At 41.2% G+C, this 16,014-nt stretch overlaps 1 protein-coding gene across 1 annotated transcript in view; it reads right to left on the reverse strand.

Moving 5' to 3' along the window:
* Positions 1–16,014, reverse strand: part of KLHL4 (kelch like family member 4) — a 101,061-nt gene that overhangs the window by 18,941 nt on the left and 66,106 nt on the right. Inside the window, exon 4 of the mRNA XM_075836727.1 lies at positions 10,102–10,298. Coding sequence (XP_075692842.1) covers positions 10,102–10,298 — 197 coding nt within the window. The remainder of the gene's footprint in view (positions 1–10,101; positions 10,299–16,014) is intronic.

Raw genomic sequence — 16,014 nt, forward strand, 5'->3', positions numbered from 1 at the left:
TGTGACATGGGTTTTAATGTAAATTTGTAATGTAGAAATACTTGATTATATACAGTATGTACAGGATACGAGGCACCAGGTAAATTATCCGGAAACCACTCTCACCTTCTCATTCATCTCAAGGAGCAGAGCTGGAGGTGCTCGCTGAGGCTGTAACCTGGCAGAAGGTAAGACGGCCGACATTTACACTGACTCTAGGTACGTTTTTGGCATCGCCCACAATTATGGGCCCATTGGTAGTAGGAACTTTATTGGATCATCGGGTAAGCCAATTGAGAGAGCAAGAGAAGACAGACCAGACAACAAGGGTATGTGCGGCCAGGTGTCAGTTAATTGGCTTGTCCCTGGATACAATAATGCCACCACTAGGTTTGTAGCAGCCGGCATGATGTACGCACGGCATGACATAGGTAAAACAGCAAAGGTACCTGTGAAAAGTGCAGTCCGGCCAGATTACCCGTCCCAGCGACTGCAGAAGATACAACTACCCGAGGTAGAAGTGTATGACAATGTGCTCGTGTGTGTAGACCTGTTCTCAGGGGGGCCTGAAGCCCGGCCGGTATCTACCCCACTGCAGACGTTGTGTGTAGTGACAGTGGAACAGTGCTTATCCCAAGTATTGACCTGGTGTTTGTACAATGATAAGATGTCAGCAGTTCTCCAGCTGTTGTCCCAAAGTTTGTTTAATAACGATATTCAAAAAGTTTAGTGGGAATATTAAATACTGAGGTTAAGTTTTATGTAAAGTTCTGGACCAGCCTTAGCATTGGACTATTGGAGGCGTCAGTATTATGTTTGTGTAAATGAGAACTTCACGGTGCAAGTAGATTCCCATTTGAAAATATTTTTGTTGTGAAAGGAAAATTTTAGAGCAGAGAATTCTGTGCAGTGTATATGTGTATGTATAGATATATATTAAGAAGTAAAATGAGTTTGCATGTATCACTTCTAGTTACTGCTCAATGTGAACGTTTAATGTAAAGATGTTATTTGTTAATGTTTTTCTTCAAATTAATTATCTGATTAAGATCAATTACTGATTATGCGTTGAAAAGATTGTTCTCCACAGGAAGAGTCCAACTGGGAGCGGAAGGCGTGAGAACCAGATTCTGACAGAATGTGGACGGATAAAGGAAGGTAAACCGGTACCACCCAAGGCACTCTTGATGGCACTTGCATTGATGGTGTGTGACCTCACATATGCCCCAAGACTGCAAGGATCGATGTGGTAAGATCTAATTGGTATGTCCCAGGTTTTACAGCTGATGGTGGTAAATTCTGTTAGAGCTGTTTGATTTGCCTACAGAACAGTCCTGGCAGACCGGTGCCAACCTTATCATACCTGCCTCCCACGAAGAGAACAGACCTTGAGAGGCCTTCCCAGGTAGAATGAACCAGAGTAGGAAAAAATTGGTTTGAGACACTTGTCAGATAAACATGTGGAATCTGTGTATATTTCTGTGAATAGCAGCTGTTCCAGGTAATTAGCTGAGAATAAGGTATAAATCCTGCTGGAAAGTGTAAACACCAAGTGCAAATATAATGTACCCAATAATTACACATTTTCTAGGTGCCCTGTCCAGTGTAACAGAGACGTTTTTCTTACATAAAGGTGTTTGTTTGTCGTTTAAGGGCCTGTCATTATTATTGTATGTACTTAGAACAACGTTTATAGTGTATGGGGATGATGTTATCACCAGATTAGTATTTATTTTAGCAATTGACAAGGGTTGGGGGTCCCCGGCAAGTGCCAGTAAACATGAACTAAAAGACTTTTAATATGATGAACTCCATCACTGAGATGCAGCAGGCGCAGCCTGAGCCAATACAACGCGTTTATCATGAACTGATGGCAGTGTCACAATTCTAAGCAGCCGCCCAGACAAGTAACTTACCGGAGGAAGATGACAGATACGGAGGGTTTGTGGTAGTCACAATAAAACTCCACTAATCCGTCTACGTGGGAACTCACCCCAGGCTCACATCATGAGGTGCTATGTACAGCCCGGTGACGTATACTAAGAGAGACGGTGTCTGACAGATGAGAAGGACCAAACCAAGTCCTGATGACATCTGAAAAGATCAAAGTAAAGACCAAAGACCAGAGTGAATCCGTCAGCAGTATCAAGTGTTTTAATAAGTAAGTGACCAGGTGGAGGATAGTAATAAATCCCCCACTGTGCAGTCTGACTCCACAGAAGACAGAAGAAGAAGATGATGTACAGGACTGGCAATGAACTGATGGGACCCAAAACCTGAGGGTGATAGCATGAGATTGTTGATAGCATTATATTATTAGTTGAGGCTCTATTGTTTATATTGTCTGAGGTTTATAATTATAATGTATGTAGATATGCTGCGGCACTGCAAATTACGATCTGAGGAGGTTTATGTGGAGGTCACTGGTTGTTGTCACTCATATGTAAGAAGTACATGGCAGAAATGAGAGCCCGGAGGTCATGTTACCCGGGGGTCTTTAGGTTTGGGGAAGATGCTGCCCATGACCTGTTATATCTGCAGGAGTAAAAGTCCCATTAGGACAGTAAGTGACAGTGCGACAATTATTACCATTAATGAAATGTAGACTGGATTAATTATATATATTACAACCAGCAGCGGTTTGTAGATTATACCAAGACAACCATCCTGTATACTGAGGAGAATAGGGACAGTTAGGACCACTCCGAAACCTTGGAAGTCCAGGTACAAAGGGGGGTTACTCATAAGGAGTAGCTCGTCTCAAGCTGGTGAAGAAATCCAAAACCCTACCCGCCTGGTTCGAGTGGTCAGTGGTAGGTTGCTAGGCAAGACTCAGGGATAAAGTAATAATATTTTTAGGGGGGACTGTCAGGGATCATTACCATGTATATTGTTTGCAAAAATATTATCCTCGCATATATGTATGTATATATCAGTATATTACACAAAGAACTGGAATCTAACAAAATGGAGAATATATCAGGGGCACGCCTATGGAGACACCGCCCCTGGAATGCAAGAGGAGTGTACAGAAGAACTTACAGCTGAGGAGCCAGGGGGCTTAAGCACGTCCCACATCTCTAGGGAGGAGTTTTGTGTTTCTTTTCTTTGTTCAATAAAAAGTTTCAGTTTACTGCCTACTTGACTGAGGGAAAGATGTCTACCAACACTTGTCTGTCTGGTGTACCTTTTTCCGTGCATGCTTTCAGTTTTCAATTTACAGAGGTGGTTATTCGGTGTGAGATAACAGGGAAAAAATGACGTTTACCCTGTCAGTTAAACGGCCATGATTAGAGCGATTTCTTTTCCTGACCGTTGGTGCGAGGTGGCAGCTATAATACACAACTGGCATCCGCAGTGTATGGAGAGCGCTCAGACGTGAGCATGCTCCCCACCAGGACGTACCGGCACATCCTAGTGCGTCAAGGGTGTTAACAGAGTGTCAAGTGCTTTCTCCATTTAGGCTTCTCCTCACTGCTGTGGGTGCACCGAGGAGGATCTGGGGTTTTGGGACGCCCATTCTTGTGATCGGTGGTGGTCATGGCAGTGAAGCCCCGATCCTGTGGATAGATAATTGTCGATTCTGTAAATATTCCTTTAATAAGAATACTCTGTATTTTTTGTATAATTGTCGATTTGAGGACAACCCCTTTAATGGAACATGCAAAGTTTGGGTCACAGTAACTAGTGGAGCACCACAGGGGGCAGTACTGGAACCTTTTTAATATATTAATGACCTTGTAGAGGGATTTCACAATAAAATATCAGTTTTTTCAGATGATACTAAGGCTGTGTTCACAACTGCATTCTGATTTTTCGTTATCCTTCGTTATCTACTGTAAGAGCAGTCACACTATGGAATCTCTACTGTAAGAGCAGTCACACTATGGAGCCTCTACTGTAAGAGCAGCCACACTATGGAACCTCTACTGTAAGAGCAGTCACATTATGGAACCTCTACAGTAAGAGCAGTCACACTATGGAGCCTCTACTGTAAGAGCAGTCACACTATGGAACCTCTACTGTTAGAGAAGTCACACTATGGAACCTGTACTGTAAGAGCAGTCACACTATGGAACCTCTACTGTAAGAGCAGTCACACTATGCACCCTCTACTGTAAGAGCAGTCACACTATGGAACCTCTAATGTAAGAGCAGTCACACTATGGAACCTCTACTGTAAGATCAGTCACACTATGGAGCCTCTACTGTAAGGGCAGTCACACTATGGAACCTCTACTGTAAGAGCAGTCACACTATGGAACCTCTAGTATAAGATTAGTCACACTATGGAACCTCTACTGTAAGAGCAGTCACATTATGGAGCCTCTACTGTAAGAGCAGTCACACTATGGAGCCTCTACTGTAAGAGCAGTCACACTATGGAACCTTTACTGTAAGAGCAGTCACACTATGGAGCCTCTACTGTAAGAGCAGTCACACTATGGAACCTCTACTGTAAGAGCAGTGACACTATTGAACCTCTACTGTAAGAGCAGTCACACTATGGAACCTCTACTGTAAGATCAGTCACACTATGGAGCCTCTACTGTAAGAGCAGCCACACTATGGAACCTCTACTGTAAGAGCAGTCACACTATGGACCCTATACTGTAAGAACGGTCACACTATGGAGCCTCTACTGTAAGATCAGTCACACTATGGACCCTCTACTGTAAGATCAGTCACACTATGGACCCTCTATTGTAAGAGCAGTCACACTATGGAACCTCTACTGTAAGAGCAGTCACACTATGGAACCTCTACTGTAAGAGCAGTCACACTATAAAGATGGAGCTTTTGGCTCATGAGGGTTTTGCTTCCTCTGGATTTACAATGCACTGACAGCAAGCAGAGACCTTTTAAAAGGATAAGGAATTGAAGCACAAAGTCTAATGAAAAGCTAAAGAACAATTCATTATCCAGTAACTAAAATGTATTCACAGAAAACCCTCATGGGGTGTTCAGTCAATTCCTGATTTCGGCTGGTGTTCCTTCTCCTGATGATGAGGGGCAGAGGCAGCAATTTTGATGACTTTTGCGCTATTTAATATTAATCAGAAATGATAAGTGATGAATTTAAACTAAAGAATCTTTGTGCACGATAAGCAGCGAAAACAGGGAATGGCCGCTCCGCGCCGTTAGTAATTTCTCAAATGTCATCCTGGTATTTAACTTTTTACTGTTTATCCCTGTGACATTCAACGGAATGGAAACAAAGTTTCCCAATTTCTTAATTGGTAGAAGCAAGGAGAAAAAGGAACGGGTCTTTGGAAGGCGCTGCTACACTTCAAATGAATAAAGGGGACGTGAAAGAAGGTGATCACGTAAATGAAGGAGATGTTCAACTATTTCATAATAAAAATGAGAACAGTGGCAACGCGTTTCAATGCTGAATAAGCCAGATGGCCTGAGGAAGATGCTTATTCAGCATTGAAACGCGTTGCCACTGTTATCATTTTTATTATGAAATAGTTGAACATCTCCTTCGTTTACGTGATCATCTTCTTTCACGTCCCCTTTATTCATTTGAAGTGTAGCAGCGCCTTCCAAAGACTCGATCCTTTTTCTCCTTGCTTCTACCATTTATCGCGGTTACCGGACAGTTAACCGGTCCTGGGTCTTGGCAGCAGTACACACTGGATTTATTCATTTAAGCTTGGATGTATCGTACTCGGGTGAGAATATTACTATATGTTCTCAATTTTACCCGCCTGGTTTATCTGCACTATGTGGCGCCGTGCTTTTTCTTCTTGTCTCTACAATTTTTTAATTAGAAATCTGAAAAAGGTTCAGTTTTATCTGGAGACGGATCAGGTTTTCCTGGATGAACAAATCTCATCCACTTTCCTGCTATTTTGATATGATGCAGAATTTCCGAATACAAAATTGAGACACAAATTCCCTAGCAAATACCCAAGATATGCGTGAGGCCTAACGGTATATTCATATGCGGAGGATATTTTTCAGAAATTATTGGACTTGTTGTAGAATCAGCCCCATTCAGCGGTTTAACCTCGAATTACCCAAAGTAAAGTGTCTGTACTCAGAGAGTTATCACTGTGTTATCTGTGGTGTTACATAGGACTGCAGGTAACACGTCTACATTATCTGTACTCAGAGAGTTATCAATGTGTTATCTATGGTGTTACACAGGACTGCAGGTAACACTACTACATTATCTGTAATCAGAGAGTTATCACTGTGTTATCTGCGGTGTTACATAGGACTGCAGGTAACATCTACTACATTATCTGTACTCGGAGAGTTATCCCTGTGTTATCTGTGGTGTTACATAGGACTGCAGGCAACATCTACTACATTATCTGTACTCAGAGACTTATCACTGTGTTATCTGTGGTGTTACATAGGACTGCAGGTAACATATACTACATTATCTGTACTCAGAGAGTTATCACTGTGTTATCTGTGGTGTTAGATAGGACTGCAGGTAACACTACTACATTATCTGTACTCAGAGAGTTATTACTGTGTGTTATCTATGGTGTTACATAGGACTGCAGGAAACATCTACTACATTATCTGTACTCAGAGAGTTATCACTGTGTTATCTGTGGTGTTACATAGGACTGCAGGTAACACTACTACATTATCTGTACTCAGAGAGTTATTACTGTGTGTTATCTGTGGTGTTACATAGGACTGCAGGTATAACATCTACTTCATTATCTGTAATCAGAGCGTTATCACTGTGTTATCAATGGTGTTACATAGGACTGCAGGTAACATCCACTACATTATCTGTACTCAGAGAGTTATCACTGTGTATTATCAGTAGTGTTACATAGGACTGCAGGTAACATCTACTACATTATCTGTACTCAGTGAGTGATCACTGTGTGTTATCTATGGTGTTACATAGGACTGCAGGTAACATCTACTACATTATCTGTACTCAGAGAGTTATCACTGTGTTATCTGTGGTGTTACATAGGACTGCAGGTAACATCTACTACATTATCTTTACTCAGAGAGTTATCACTGTGTATTATCTGTAGCGTTACATAGGACTGCAGGTAACATCTACTACATTATCTGTACACAGAGAGTTATCACTGTGTTATCTGTGGTGTTACATAGGACTGCAGGTAACATCTACTACATTATCTGTACTCAGAGTGTTATCACTGTGTGTTATCTGTGGTGTTACATAAGACTGCAGGTAACATCTACTACATTATCTGTACTCAGAGAGTTATCACTGTGTTATCTGTGGTGTTACATAGGACTGCAGGTAACATCTACTACATTATCTGTAATCAGAGAGTTATCACTGTGTTATCTGTGGTGTTACATAGGACTGCAGGTAACACTACTACATTATCTGTACCCAGAGAGTTATCACTGTGTTATCTGTGGTGTTACATAGGACTGCAGGTAACATCTACTACATTATCTGTACTCAGAGAGTTATCACTGTGTTATCTGTGGTGTTACATAGGACTGCAGGTAACATCTACTACATTATCTGTACTCAGAAAGTTATCACTGTGTTATCTGTGGTGTTACATATGACTGCAGGTAACATCTACTACATTATCTGTACTCAGAGAGTTATCACTGTGTTATCTGTGGTGTTACATAGGACTGCAGGTAACACTACTACATTATCTGTACGCAGAGAGTTATCACTGTGTTATCTGTGGTGTTACATAGGACTGCAGGTAACATCTACTACATTATCTGTACTCAGAGAGTTATCACTGTGTGTTATCTGTGGTGTTACATAGGACTGCAGGTAACATCTACTACATTATCTGTACTCAGAGAGTTATCACTGTGTTATCGGTGGTGTTACATAGGACTGCAGGTAACATCTACTACATTATTTGTACTCAGAGAGTTATCACTGTGTTATCTGTGGTGTTACATAGGACTGCAGGTAACACTACTACATTATCTGTACTCAGAGAGTTATCACTGTGTGTTATCTCTAGTGTTACATAGGACTGCAGGTAACATCTACTACATTCTCTGTAGTTAGAGAGTTATCACTGTGTGTTATCTGTGGTGTTACATAGGACTGCAGGTAACACTACTACATTATCTGTAATCAGAGAGTTATCACTGTGTTATCTGTGGTGTTACATAGGACTGCAGGTAACACTACTACATTATCTGTACTCAGAAAGTTATCACTGTGTTATCTGTGGTGTTACATAGGACTGCAGGTAACACTACTACATTATCTGTACTCAGAGAGTTATCACTGTGTTATCTGTGGTGTTACATAGGACTGCAGGTAACACTACTACATTATCTGTACTCAGAAAGTTATCACTGTGTTATCTGTGGTGTTACATAGGACTGCAGGTAACACTACTACATTATCTGTACTCAGAGAGATATCACTGTGTTATCTGTGGTGTTACATAGGACTGCAGGTAACACTACTACATTATCTGTACTCAGAGAGTTATCACTGTGTGTTATCTCTAGTGTTACATAGGACTGCAGGTAACATCTACTACATTCTCTGTAGTTAGAGAGTTATCACTGTGTGTTATCTGTGGTGTTACATAGGACTGCAGGTAACACTACTACATTATCTGTAATCAGAGAGTTATCACTGTGTTATCTGTGGTGTTACATAGGACTGCAGGTAACACTACTACATTATCTGTACTCAGAAAGTTATCACTGTGTTATCTGTGGTGTTACATAGGACTGCAGGTAACACTACTACATTATCTGTACTCAGAGAGTTATCACTGTGTTATCTGTGGTGTTACATAGGACTGCAGGTAACACTACTACATTATCTGTACTCAGAAAGTTATCACTGTGTTATCTGTGGTGTTACATAGGACTGCAGGTAACACTACTACATTATCTGTACTCAGAGAGATATCACTGTGTTATCTGTGGTGTTACATAGGACTGCAGGTAACACTACTACATTATCTGTACTCAGAGAGTTATCACTGTGTTATCTGTGGTGTTACATAGGACTGAAGGTAACACTACTACATTATCTGTACTCAGAAAGTTATCACTGTGTGTTATCTGTGGTGTTACATAGGACTGCAGGTAACACTACTACATTATCTGTACTCAGAAAGTTAGCACTGTGTTATCTGTGGTGTTACATAGGACTGCAGGTAACACTACTACATTATCTGTACTCAGAGAGATATCACTGTGTTATCTGTGGTGTTACATAGGACTGCAGGTAACACTACTACATTATCTGTACTCAGAGAGTTATCACTGTGTTATCTGTGGTGTTACATAGGACTGCAGGTAACACTACTACATTATCTGTACTCAGAAAGTTATCACGGTGTGTTGTCATTGTTCTTTTTTTCTTCGGAGTTGTGTTTTTTGCAAGTTGCTTATTTTAAAGATACAGGACACGGATGTGAGAGAGAAGCTCCGGCTGGGAGAAGTAATGGCGGCTTCCTGTCTGCTATCTCCCTCCAGATGCTTCTCTGTCTGTCACAAGTGACTATTTTCATCCCTTCCACAAGGATTTCACTTCCTGCGTTTATAATGTGGGTCAGTATAGGGGGCAGGATGCGGCGGCCATGTTTATCTGCCTGATTAATGGTATTTGTACTGTGGGTATCACAACAAGTGTCATGGACTCCACATCCTGCAGCATGCTGCTCTGAGGATACAGGATATCAGAGGTGATCCCAGTGTAACGGCACCATCGTGGCGCGTTCCTTACTGTCTGAGTGTCCTTCTTACTTTGTACTGGGTCACATGGTCTAGTCTTAGCCTTAGTCTAGTCCTAATCATAGTTCTGTCACTTACTAAAAATACATTTTCTCTGCTTTCTGTCAGTGAATAGGGCCTTTCTTCTTTTACCGATAGGGTGACAACTCTTCTGAACCTAGTCCTGCTCACAAAGCTAAAAAGGATTTTACGGAGTATCAGGGCAATCCTCTGTAACTAAACACAGCAGCACAAATGTTTCCCCTGACCTGTACTCAAGACTGAAACATTACCTGAACTGATACATTGCAACAAATCCTCAGAGAAAAAAAATGTCCTTAATGGGATCAAAGCTAAACCCATGGCGGTGCCAGTACTCCACGTTAAGCGCACACAGCTGAATTCTGTTTCTGTATATGGACATTCTTTTGGGAATCTTACCATAGTGTAGCTGTGAGCCACCCGCAAGAGCTCCACACAGCCTTGTGCGTCTCCAAATGACCGAATCCCCAGGCAGTTGGAGGGATGAAGCTGCTTCATAAGAAAGTTGCAGCAGACTTCTATAACTTGGGAAAGCTGAAGAAGACATGCAGCCGCCAGCAAACTTTCTATGGTGTCTTCCTTGAGTTCTAAAATACCTTTAAAAAAAACACAAAAAAGTGACTCCACCAGCAGAATAGTGAGTGCTGCTCTGGAGTATAATACAGGATATAACTCCGGATCAGTACAGGTTAAGTAAAGTAATGTATGTACACAGTGACTCAACCAGCAGAATAGTGAGTGCAGCTCTGGAGTATAATACAGGATATAACTCCGGATCAGTACAGGTTAAGTAAAGTAATGTATGTACACAGTGACTCAACCAGCAGAATAGTGAGTGCAGCTCTGGTGTATAATACAGGATGTAACACAGGATCAGTACAGGATAAGTAATGTAATGTATGTACACAGTGACTCAACCAGCAGAATAGTGAGTGCAGCTCTGCAATATAATACAGGATATAACTCAGGATCAGTACAGGATAAGTAATGTAATGTATGTGCACAGTGACTCCACCACCAGAATAGTGAGTGCAGCTCTGGAGTATAATACAGGATGTGACTCAGGATCAGTACAAGATAAGTAATGTATGTACACAGTGACCCCACCAGCAGAATAGTGAGTGCAGCTCTGGAGTATAATACAGGATGTAACTCAGGATCAGTACAGGATAAGTAATGTAATGTATGTACACAGTGACTCCACCAGCAGAATAGTGATTGCAGCTCTGGAGTATAATACAGGATGTAACTCAGGATCAGTACAGGATAAGTAATGTAATGTATGTACACAGTGACTCCACCATCAGAATAGTGAGTGCAGCTCTGGAGTATAATACTGGATATAACTCAGGATCTGTACAGGATAAGTAATGTATGTACACAGTGACTCCACCAGCAGAATAGTGAGTGCAGCTCTGGAGTATAATACAGGATGTAACTCAGGATCAGTACAGGATAAGTAATATATGTACACAGTGACTCCACCAGCAGAATAGTGAGTGCAGCTCTGGAGTATAATACAAGATGTAACTCAGGATCAGTACAGGATAAGTAATGTAATGTATGTACACAGTGACTCCACCAGCAGAATAGTGAGTGCAGCTCTGGAGTATAATACAGGATGTAACTCAGGATTAATACAGGATAAGTAATGTAATGTATGTACACAATGACTCCACCAGCAGAATAGTGAGTGCAGCTCTGGAGTATAACACAGGATGTAACTCAGGATCAATACAGGAGTATTGTCATACTGTATATATAAACAGTGACTCAACCTCTACTGTAACCTTATTTTATGTAAAAACTAACGTGGGGATCAGAGGGAGACATATTTTTTTATTAACTATTAATGGAGCAACACTTTAGGTTTTACTGCTAATTCATAACCAAATCCATAAAGAAGAGACCTTAGCCAAGTTCATGGAAGAGACATAAGACTTGAAAAATAAGGAAGATAGATAATAGATGTGAGATAGATAGATAGATAGATAGATAGATAGATAGATAGATAGATAGATAGATAGATAGATAGATAGATAGATAGATAGATAGATAGATAGCCAGTGTTGGAGCTCCCTGTGTGCACTTTGGATGTTGCTCATGACTATACAATGATGGGGATTATGTGAGCGAATTCTTTCCCTCACATTGTTGCAGAACATCCTGGATGCGTTTTTTCCTCTGCTCTCGTATTCCGGGCACCGCTCTGACACCGGACACTTCCTGCGCTCGTCAATAGGTTTCATTCCTCGTATACATTGTAATTCACAGATGTAATTTTAACACAAGGCAGTGGCAGCCGCTCTGTGTTTGGGGCAGCCAGTGACTGACAGATGAATGCAGCGCAGCCTCATCCTCCGCACCTGCTGCATAGAGCGCCGTGTAAGGGCGGGTTCACACATAGCGGAATTTCACTTAAATTCCGCTGCGGACACTCCGCAGCGTTAATCCGCAGCGGAGCCGTTTCTCCATTGACTTTCACTTTAATTTAGCAGTGTTCGTTTACACGATGCGTACAATTCCGCTGCGGAGCATAGGCTGCGGAGCGGAATTTGGTGTCCGCAGCATGCTCTGTCTGTTGCGGAGCAGTGGCGGACTGGTTGCGGACTCATGGCGGAATTTCTCCATTGACTTCAATGGAGAGTCAAAATTCCGCAATGAAGTCCGCAGATCTTATGTGTGCTGCGGAGCGTATTGTTTTTACTACCATGACATTTCTTCATTCTGGCTGGACCTATGTATTTCTAGGTCTACAGCCAGACTGAGGAAGTCAATGGGGCTCCCGTAATGACGGGAGCGTTGCTAGGAGACGTCTGTAAATAGTCACTGTCCAGGGTGCTGAAAGAGTTACGCGATCAGCAGTAACTGTTTCTGCACCCGGGACAGTGACTACCGATCTCAATATACATGTATCTGTAAAAAAAAATATAAGTTCATACTTACCGAGAACTCCCTGCGTCTGTCTCCAGTCCGGCCTCCCAGGATGACGTTTCAGTGTAAGTGACGGCTGCAGCCAATCACAGGCCAAGCACAGGCTGCAGCGGTCACATGGACTGGAGCGTCATCCAGGGAGGTCGGGCCGGATGCCGAAAGAGGGACGCGTCACCAAGACAACGGGCGGTAAGTATGAAATTCTTTGACTTTCACTAGGGAAAGTGCTGTCCCTTCTCTCTATCCTGCACTGAATAGGGAGAAGAGAAGCACTTTTCCTGCAGTCCGCAGCGGCCAGTCCGCATCAATTTTCTGCACATTTTGTGCAGATCCGCTGCAGAATCTGCAACGCAGATTCTGTGCGGCATTGATGCGGACAGTTGCGGAGGAATTCCGCCATGTGTGGTCATGCCCTAAGAGGAATAATCCGGCTTCCTCCATTATATCCGCAGAATAAGGGCCCTCACCCCTGAATGTGTCAGTGTTTGAACCCATCTGGTGTGGAGTTTGTAACTGGATTTATATGGAAATCAGGTGCTGGCCTTTCCTGCAATTACTCTGCTATTTGGTACAGTGTATCCGCCTCTCATGTACGCGCCTGAGCTGTAAAGGAAGATTCTTCTCTAAGTAAATACTTACTCAGAACATCTATTTCTATCCTTGTCCAGTCAAAAGGGTCCGCAATGCAGAATTTAGAACAAGTCCCCCACCTAACATGTGCCATTAATAATACTGGTGCCCTCTTATGTGGCAGAGGGTCCCCCCCCCCCCTCAGGCATCAGGATCTGGGTGTTATTTTTATTCAATATTACTTTCTACTATTATTTTATGATTGTTATTATTACTATATTACATTCTATTATTATTATTATTATTATTATTATTATTATTATTATTAAATACTCTCTATTTTTTATTTTATGATTGTTGTTTTTACTATACTATATTACATTCTATTTTTCTATTTTCTATGATTAATATTATTATAATCTATTCTATTATTATTATTATATATGATTGTTGTTATATGATTGTGGTTATTACTGTATTACATTCTATTATTAGTTTGTTTCCTACGATTGTTATTACTATATGACATTCCATTATTATTACATTATATGATTGTTTTTTTCCTATACTATATTACATTCTATTCTTCTCTTTTTTATGATTGTTATTATTACTATATTTTATTCTTATTATTTATTATTATTTTATGATTGTTGTTATTACTATGTTACATTCTACTATTATAATTATTATTTTATTTTATGACTTTTATTACTATATTGCATTCTATCATTATTACATTATAAGATTGTTGTGGTTTCCTCTTGTCCTTCCTTTGACCTTTTTCTCTGTCCGTTTCTCTGCGTCCTCCTCTACATCGGTTCAGTGTAAGGGACAAGCAGCAATTTCAAGGTGTAAGAAAAGCTCTTTATCACGGGAGAGGAAATGTGTTTGGCGTCCAGAAGGTGAGAGTTGTCCTGTGGGGTCTCGGTGGAGCAGGAATCCGCCGAGTCTTATGTTTGTGGATAGAAGAAAACCTTTCAGAATCTACCAGGGGAATTCAACTCTTAACTGGGAAAGAATATGGCGGTGATGAGATGTGGCGGCACTGATCTGCGGTTATTGCTTTTATTTTTGATCTTGCAGCTTTGTAAAAAGAGCAGAAAAAAACACAACGGGTCAGGAAGATTAATACTGACGTAAAAATAGACAGGACCAGACAGGCAGAAACTGCGCCAAATATAAGAGTGGCTCACGCTGTATGATAAATTTGACGTATCTTGCTAGACATGTTAGACACTTTTCTATTTCTTCTTCCCCTTTATGACTCGTTTACTTTACAACAATATTTTGCTCAGAAAAAATGGTGCACGTCATAAATCTGGCACATTTGATGACTCCTATAAGCCACGCCCCTTTCTAAACACTTTTCAAAACTGAGGTGCACAAAGTGCGTAAAACACATAATACATTTGGCGCACGACATGTACACTTGTTTTTTGGCCCAATTTGAGCAAGAAATCTGTCAGATTTTGCTTTTTAAATTTCCTTTAATATTTGTAAGGATTAAAAAAGGCAAAATTAAAAAGACTAAACTTTATTGAATAGCGGCCATTATCTGTACACAGAGTGTGTTATCCGTGGCGTTACATAGGACTGCAGGTAACATGTACTACATTATCTGTACTCAGAGTGTGTTATCTGTGGCGTTACATAGGACTGCAGGTAACATGTACTACATTATCTGTACTCAGGGTGTGTTATCTGTTGCGTTACATAGGACTGCAGGTAACATCTACTACATTATCTGTACTCAGAGGGTTATCACTGTGTTATCTGTGGTGTTACATAGGACTGCAGGTAACACTACTACATTATCTGTAATCAGAGAGTTATCACTGTTATCTGTGGTGTTACATAGGACTGCAGGTAAAATCTACTACATTATCTGTACTCAGAGAGTTATCACTGTGTTATCTGTGGTGTTACATAGGACTGCAGGTAAAATCTACTACATTATCTGTACTCAGAGAGTTATCACTGTGTTATCTGTGGTGTTACATAGGACTGCAGGTAACATCTACTACATTATCTGTACTCAGAGGGTTATCACTGTGTTATCTGTAGTGTTACATAGGACTGCAGGTAACACTACTACATTATCTGTACTCAGAGAGTTATCACTGTGTGTTATCTGTGGTGTTACATAGGACTGCAGGTAACATCTACTACATTATCTGTACTCAGAGAGTTATCACTGTGTTATCTGTGGTGTTACATAGGACTGCAGGTAACACTACTACATTATCTGTACTCAGAGTTATCACTGTTATCTGTGGTGTTACATGGGACTGCTGGTAACACTACTGCATTATCTGTGCTCAGAGAGTTATCGCTGTGTTATCTGTGGTGTTACATAGGACTGCAGGTAACACTACTACATTATCTGTACTCAGAGAGTTATCACTGTGTTGTCTGTGGTGTTACATAGGACTGCAGGTAACATCTACCACATTATCTGTACTCAGAGAGTTATCACTGTGTTATCTGTGGTGTTACATAGGACTGCAGGTGACATCCACTACATTATCTGTAATCAGAGAGTTATCACTGTGTTATCTGTGGTGTTACATAGGACTGCAGGTGACATCTACTACATTACGTTCATCTGCTGATCACTGCGCTGTTTATACAGGGCTATTATCGGGAGCGCGCATTCAATGAGCGCTCGTTTGCCGATAATTGGCCAGTGTAAGAGGGTCTTTAGTTTTTAAGACGGCATTAACATAAACTGGAGCATTTCTATTTTTGGGCTGATGCTTTGGGGCTTGTCTCACTTTCCATACGGGCGGTTGTTTAGGCGCTGTG

This window comes from Rhinoderma darwinii, chromosome 8 (assembly GCF_050947455.1).
Source record: "Rhinoderma darwinii isolate aRhiDar2 chromosome 8, aRhiDar2.hap1, whole genome shotgun sequence".
NCBI lineage: Eukaryota > Metazoa > Chordata > Amphibia > Anura > Rhinodermatidae > Rhinoderma > Rhinoderma darwinii.